Raw genomic sequence first — 7,580 nt, 5'->3', positions numbered from 1 at the left:
TACCATATTTGGAATACTTTGTTGTTAAGTTCTTGATTTGATCTGTTGGGTGTGAATCAGAGTGCGCGGAATTCAAATTCTTCTCTTAGATCTTGTATTCTTCAAATAGTTGTCTGTTGTGTTTTCTTCAGAAGTTCTTGACTGATCTCTAATTAGACGGTCTTCTGCTATAAGGTTCATCAAAGTATTCATATGTGGGATCCTTCAGTGTCAGAGCGAATACCTTTAACTCTAAGTCAGCTGTTCTGGACTTTTGTGACGTCAGATGTTGTTTCATCAGATTCATTTTTCGTTAGAATCCTGCACACTTAGAGAATTTTATTAGGGTATAAAAATGTTTCATCCTTTGTTATCATCAAAACTTAGAGATAACTTGTAGAACCAAAATCTCGTTCTAACAATCACTACTTAAAGAATAGCGAAGAGAAGTGGGGGATAACCTATATGAGATTCCCACTTGAGAATCCCTCACGGATTCAACATTGTTATCGCTCATTTTGGTAAGATAAAATAAGGGATGTTGAAAAGCCTAAATAAGTAGGGTACCTTGTAAACTAAGGTTGATGAAGCATGAGGAATAAAGAAAGACGAAGCTTAAAACAATGCTTTAAATCACCTCTAACGATATTCTTAGGAGGAAGGAAGAAAGATGCTTTTCTATGAAAAATAACTAAAAGCTTGAAAGCTGAAAAGTTGTAAAAACTTCTGAATATTCAACTCATTTTATTTATAAGCAACGAAGACCGAAAGATTAAAACCTACTTGTTAACAAATATCACAAGAACAACGACTAAAACTCCACGCTGGAAAACACCACAAACTCAAGTACACTTAAGCATTCTATGAAGTACACCACACCCTAACTGGTCACGTCATCACACGTGTTAGGAATGGATGACAAAGCGTCTCGATGATGGAACCATATTAAATGCGCTTGTTCTCAATTACTTTTCAAAAACTGATCCCAAACGATTTAGTTCCACTTTACAGAAGACTACGATATAAAAGGAAGGTCAATGATAGTTAAGACTTTCCCCGACTCTCTCAGTGTTCGGTAAAGCCTTGAGGGAAACTATTATGGACCATCCAAAAGGCCCAAATGACCACAATCAAATTTGTCTCAAGCCCACTCAACTCGACCCAAAATATAAAAACAGCTCACACGCTATGAGAAGATACACAATCTCTGATCTACAATTTCACTTTACCCAAAATATAACCATACAGATCCACCCCGCGCCACCATAAATGAGATCGGAGCCACCGTTCAAAATCAATAGTAATTCATCTCTCATCATTGCTAATTCTTTCGTGAAACTGAAACATCTATTTTTGGTTCCCAAGATGAACACTTTCAATGATCTATTCGAGAGCATTCTACATAAACGACGATTAATTTGACAATTTATTCACAATATATTAAAAAAAATTATTTTACATTCTTCCTTCTTAACTTCTTTTCTAATTCAAACATAGGAAAAATATGCATATTTTTGAGCTATTATTGAAAAAATTTATAACAAAATATTTGAACAAGAAAGAGAATTAATGCTACATTCGACTTTTTTGAACAAATACATGGCTCAGCTTCACCAGATATAAGGAAAATAAAACATAAATAAACAACCAAGTTAAATCCTAGTACATCAATGAAAATCTTTTTGAATCTTTACATGATTCAAAATTTCATAAAACCAGTCATTAATATCATGAAGCAGTTTTTAAATTCTGCCAGTCCATTAATAAGAAATTGAAACACTTTATTAAAAACAAGTTCTTCATTAATGGAAATTCATAACAAAATACTTATAAAATACTTTAATCAACCGATCATGTCATAGTTACTACAAAATCATTAACTTCATTCACTTTCATATTTCCACATACAACTAGTACTAGTTACTACAAATGAAACCAACTATCACATTCACAGGTCTTGCACCAGAAAAAAGGAGACAATCACACAGATCAACATACAAAATGAGTTATTGATAAATAAAAACTAAACTATTACAAAAAATTAGGAATATGAAGTTGATTGTATGCCATAAAAAAAAAAATTCTTGTTGTGTTGTTACAAACCAACCAAGGAATACTATGGCTTATTATCAGAACCTTCCATTTCATGTTTCTCAAACTTTACTCTCTTATTATCTCTTTCCTCAAGATTTGGATATCTTCCACCAATCATAGTATCTAGAAGCAACATTGTCAGGATCAGGAATGTCTTGATCGATACCAAATTGCATAGCGACACGATATGGTAAGTACTTCTCTCTACAATCCATACCAACCAACTCACCGGCCCTCAAACACTGCGCAAATGACAGTAACTCTTCATCTAAACAAGGATTCTGACATTTCCACATATCTTTTTCATTATAGACCTCAACACATGGTGAATTCTCATATGGTTGCCACAAAAAACCATTTCCAAATCCAGCACAATCCAAGTCCTTTTTCAAGTTTTTATTTTCCAATACTTTAACTTCACTCCATCTAGCCACCTTTGGTAAACCATGGCCTATTGTATAAGGGCGTGGATGAAGAGATAAAAACCTCTCTAAAGCCCATATTTGAACCAATTGAAAAGGAGCCCAAACAGTTACACTTAAACTCTTGATGGTTGTTGTAATGGTGCTATTAAGTAAACTCAAATCCCTATAAATACTAGCTAAAACAGCAGGTGCAAGAGCTACTCTATTTCCATTAGCTAAATGTATTGCAATATGAAAAACACTTTTCAGAATAGTATCATAAGCATCTGCAGGAAAAACAAACCTTGACAACCAATAAACCAGAAAAGCTTCATGTTCCACTTTGCTTTCACTCTCCATGAAATACACCATCCATGCCCTTTGATTCACTTTTTTAGCTTTAGAACTATTAAACATTCTTCTTGCTTCCATTAATTCTTCATCTGCTTTTATTTGATCACTGTTCATAAGAGGCTTAGAAATACAACAACCCAAAAGAGAGTAACCAAAACAAACCTGTGTGTCTTCCAATGTTAATGTTGATTCTCCCCAAGGGAAAACAAATGTATTTGTCTTAGAACACCATCTATTAGCAAGTTCAAGAATCAACCCGTCATCCCTTTTGATATCATATGTAGAAGCTTTGATTGCATGATATATTCCAGTTTGAATCCATAAATATTCGAACTTTGGTTGTAACTTTTTGACCCATTTTTTCCATTCTTCTGTAGGTGGCCTCCATCCATTGCACCTTAATTCAAATGGCAACATTGTGGCATCACATGAAATAGAAAAATAAAAGTCTTGAATGGAAGGTTTGAGAAAATATGCAGTTCTTAGAGACAGATTGTGACTTTAAGTTAGAAATAGTTCTTAACATAAAATCAATTTTATTCGATAATAATAAAACATAGCACTAACATATATTTTAGACTTCTTAGAATTACCTTTTAACATTTTAAATCTGGTGTCAAACATAAAATAAGAATAAAATAAAGATATATGAAGAATGAGAAGTCAAAAAAATAATTAAAATTAAAAAGTAGAATTTTATAATCTAATTTTTAACACTTTAAATTTAGAGTCAAACATAAAATAAGAAAGAGATAAAGATGGATGAAGAACGAAAAGACAAAAAGAAGAATTAGAATTAAAATATATTCTAGAACTTTTGAATTAATTTTTAACGTTTTAAATTAGAAGTCAAACATAAATTGAGAAAGACATAAAAGATGGATGAACAATGAAAAGAAAAAAAGGAATTAAAATTAAAATATATTTTATAATTTTAAAATTAAAATATATTCTATAATTTTAAAGGTTTAAATTAAGAGTCAAACACAAAATAAGAAAGATTGAAAAATAAAATAAGAAAGATTTGAATTCAAACATAAAATACGAATGAGATAAAGATGAATGACGAATGAAAAGATAAAAAAATAATTAAAAAATAATTTTAAATATTTTAAATCTGGAGTCATACATAAAATAAAAAGAAGAGATAAAGATGAATAAAGAATGGAAAGACAAAAAAAAATTAAATAAAGCTAAATTATATAATTTAAGTATTATTTTTAAATCTTTTAAATTTGAAGTCAAATGTTAAATAAGAAAGAATAAATATGAATGAAGAATGAAAAAAATTAAAATTATAATATATTCTAGAATTTTAGAATAAATTTAAAATTTGAATTAAAATATAAAATAAGAGTGATATAAAGATGGATAAAAAAACTTTTTAAAATAAGAAAGAGATAAAGATGAATGAAGAATGAAAAAAATAAGTAAAATTAAAATATATTTTAGAATTTTGTAACTAATTTTAAATATTTTAAATATTTTAAATTACAAATCACACATAAAATAAGTAATACATAAAGTTGGATAAATAAATATTTTAAATTTGAAATCAAACATAGAATAAAAAAGAGATAAATATGAATGAAGAATAAAAAGACAAAAAAAATTAGAATTTTAGAATTAGTTTTAAACAATTTAAATTTCTAACCAAACATAAAATAAGAAAGAGATAAAGATGGATGAAGAATTAAAATACCAAAAAAATAAAATAAAAATAAAGTTTATAATTAATTTTAAACATTTTAAATTTAGATTCAAACATAAAATAAAAAGGAGCTAAATATGAATAAAAAATGAAAAGACAAAAAAAATTAAAGTTATATTAAATTTTAGAATTTTATTATTATTTTTAAATATTTAAAATTTGTAATCAAACTTAAATTAAAAAAGAGATAAATATGAATGAAAAATTAAAATAAAAAGTTAAAGTAAAATATATTTTAGAATTATTTTAAAACTTTTAAAATTTGAAGTCAAATTTTAAAATAAGAAAGAGATAAAGATGATGAAAATATATTAAAAAAAACATGAATTATTTTCATATTTTAATATATTTGTTCACGTGTTTCGAATGCTACTCATAAATATTTTTAACATATTATCTAATAACCAAAATTTCACTATTCTCTCTTATTAACGAAAATAATTCATTTTGCGCGGTATCTTAGATTTTGTTTGGATTGATGGAATCGGATAATGAGATGGAATGGAGTAATATTCTATTGTTTGGATCATTTAAAATCCGAAGGAGCGGAATGAAGTGATATGGATTCCATTACATTCCATCACTTACCACCATATTTCTTCCCCTCCAATTTGGACGGAATGAACAATTTTTCTTATTTCGTTCTAAAATTTCCAAACAATAGAATGAGTCTCATTCGTTCCGCTCCGCTCCATTCCGCTCCGTCTCACTCCATACCGCTCCGTTCATTTTATGATATCCAAACATAACCTTAATGAAACATGAGTGTCCATGAGTGTTATTTTTTTATATAAATAAAGGTCATGCATTATAAAAGAAAATATAATACACAAAAAGGAGAGGGGTTATGGTCAAAACCCTCTCAAAAGTCAACAAATTTAAGGAAAGACAAAACAATCATATTTTTTACAAAGTCACTTCTGATTTTCAAGAGAATTGAGTCAAACAGCATTAGAGAAGGGGAGGTTTGGCCGAAGGTAACAAAAAAATCCACACAAGAGCTTCCTTCTTTGTAAATGTGAGTAATAACAAAAGACATTGTTGTAATGATTTTGTTTTACAATGAAGCCATATATTCCTAACTTGCCAAGACATCATTGAATCCTTTGAAAACGCTTGGACTACAAGACAAGAGTCACCTTATATCAATAGCTTATTCCAAGTTTTATTCCTAGCAATTTAAATGGCTCAAAAGTTGTAGAGAATTTTACATGTAAGGAATTGGCACTCAAAGTTAGTTATATAAAACCTAGAATAAAGTTACCTTTAGAGTCTCTAAATATGCCTCCACAACCACTAAATTGGAAATGACCAGGTCTGGATCAATAATGTTGGCTTCCAGAATAGAAACATTAGTTTTTTCTAACAAAGGATCACCACATCATGAATATTTCCACGACTTTATTTTCATACCATTGCCAAGAAGAAAATCGTATTCATGCCTCATATTATACTAGATGGTTGAAAAAATGTGATATTTGATTGTGCCATGTTTCCTTAGAACACTAGCTTGCATCATCTTTGCCCAAAGCTCCTCACCAGTCAACATGTCCCATCCAAATTTCAAACTTGTGGCATTAGTTAGATTTATAAGGGATCTTATACCTGGACCACAATGATCTCTAGGATGACAAATCTTTTTCCAAGAAATTGTCACCAACTTCCTAGAGTTGACATTTCCACTCCATATGAAGTTTCTAGTTTCTTGCTCATTGTTCCTCGGTAAATAAACAAACCAAGAGTACATTTTAATAGAGTGGTATGTCATGCTTTGGGAAATGAACCTAACAGTAAGAACTCTACCAGCATAAGATAAAGCTGAGCCTTTCCATGTAGACAATTTTCCAAACATTTTATCCACTGAAAAGCCTGCTGATGAGATTTTCTGACTCATCCTTTAAATATTGGTAATTCCAAGTATTGGAAAGTCATGGATCCTTTGGTGAAACCAGTGAGCTGAATAAAATGATTGGCCCTTGTAGTGGATATATATCCATAGAAAATAGTGCACTTAGAACTATTGATGACCAGACCAGATGCTTAGAATAACGGAGGAAAAATTTCTTTAGAGCTATGGTGTTTGAGGTTTTAACTTTGCAGAACACAAGAATATCATATGCATACAAGATAGTGGTTGGTGTGCTATGAGTCATGGGTGCCTTCATAGGAGTGAGCTTTCCATTGCTTACCATATTAGATATATGTCTACTCAAGACATCTTCAGCAAGATAAAATAGTAGAGAGGAAAAATGGTCCCCTTTCCTAACTCCTCTTTTATAAGAGAAATAGTCATGAAGATAGCCATGGTGAGCAATAAATAGTTTGGTTAATTCTAGAATAATTATGATCCACTATCTAAAAGTTTGGTTGAACCCATAATTTATTAGAACTTTGATGAGAAATTCCCAACTAATGATGTGAAAAGGCCTTTGCATATTTATCTACTTAAGTGTTCATTCATGCTTGACTTATTATAAGACATTAGTTGTCTTCATCAAAATTTGATATCATGTCCTTGTTAAAAGTATATCACCTGCAAAATAAGGTTGCGTATTGTCTTTTTTTTTTACGAAGACAACACATCTCTCTGAGGAGGTGGCAAGAGAAACAACACATATATATTTGGAGTAATTAAACTCCCCATGAGTTAGATAGAGAGAATATCCTACTCCACCCGAGAGAATATTTCTCCCCCTTTGTCCAAATCAGAAAGGCAGGTAAAGATGCATTGCAAGAAATAAATATGAAGACAAGGGCAATTTATACATTTATAAAGAAAAAGCAAACACTCATGTTATTACTAAGAAATTCAATTTACAAAAAATGTTTTGTGTAGTTTGAAAGTACAATAAGGGAAAATACTGAATTGAAGTTTGTGAGAAAATTTAAAATAACATAAAAGTGAAAACACATAAGTGAGACTATTCTACGCAACGAGTTTCGCCATTCCTTGCTGTGAATTTCTTCATATCCTCAGTTATAGTTTGGCAGAGCTTGAGGTTTTTTTCAATCTTGTTGATCTTGTCCTATGTAAGTTC

At 30.1% G+C, this 7,580-nt stretch overlaps 1 protein-coding gene across 1 annotated transcript; it reads right to left on the bottom strand.

Annotated features, from left to right (window-relative positions):
• Positions 1–1,885: 1,885 nt before the first annotated feature.
• On the bottom strand, positions 1,886–3,358 carry LOC127084962 (uncharacterized). The gene is made up of 2 exons (XM_051025499.1): positions 2,994–3,358; positions 1,886–2,920 (listed from the first exon to the last, which is right to left on the bottom strand). Exon 2 carries the CDS (start codon positions 2,907–2,909, stop codon positions 2,163–2,165), a length of 747 nt encoding a protein of 248 aa, XP_050881456.1. The 5' UTR covers positions 2,910–2,920; positions 2,994–3,358; the 3' UTR covers positions 1,886–2,162.
• Between the last annotated feature and the right edge of the window lie 4,222 nt (positions 3,359–7,580).

This window comes from Lathyrus oleraceus, chromosome 5 (assembly GCF_024323335.1).
Source record: "Lathyrus oleraceus cultivar Zhongwan6 chromosome 5, CAAS_Psat_ZW6_1.0, whole genome shotgun sequence".
Taxonomy (NCBI): Eukaryota; Viridiplantae; Streptophyta; class Magnoliopsida; order Fabales; family Fabaceae; genus Lathyrus; species Lathyrus oleraceus.
Note: the sequence above shows the minus strand (reverse complement) of the source record. Positions and strands in the feature narration are given on the sequence as shown.

What these genes read in the sequence shown, in the direction of transcription:
- LOC127084962 (XM_051025499.1), bottom strand. Translation starts at nt 2,909, where the DNA reads ATGGAAGCAAGAAGAATGTTTAATAGTTCTAAAGCTAAAAAAGTGAAT.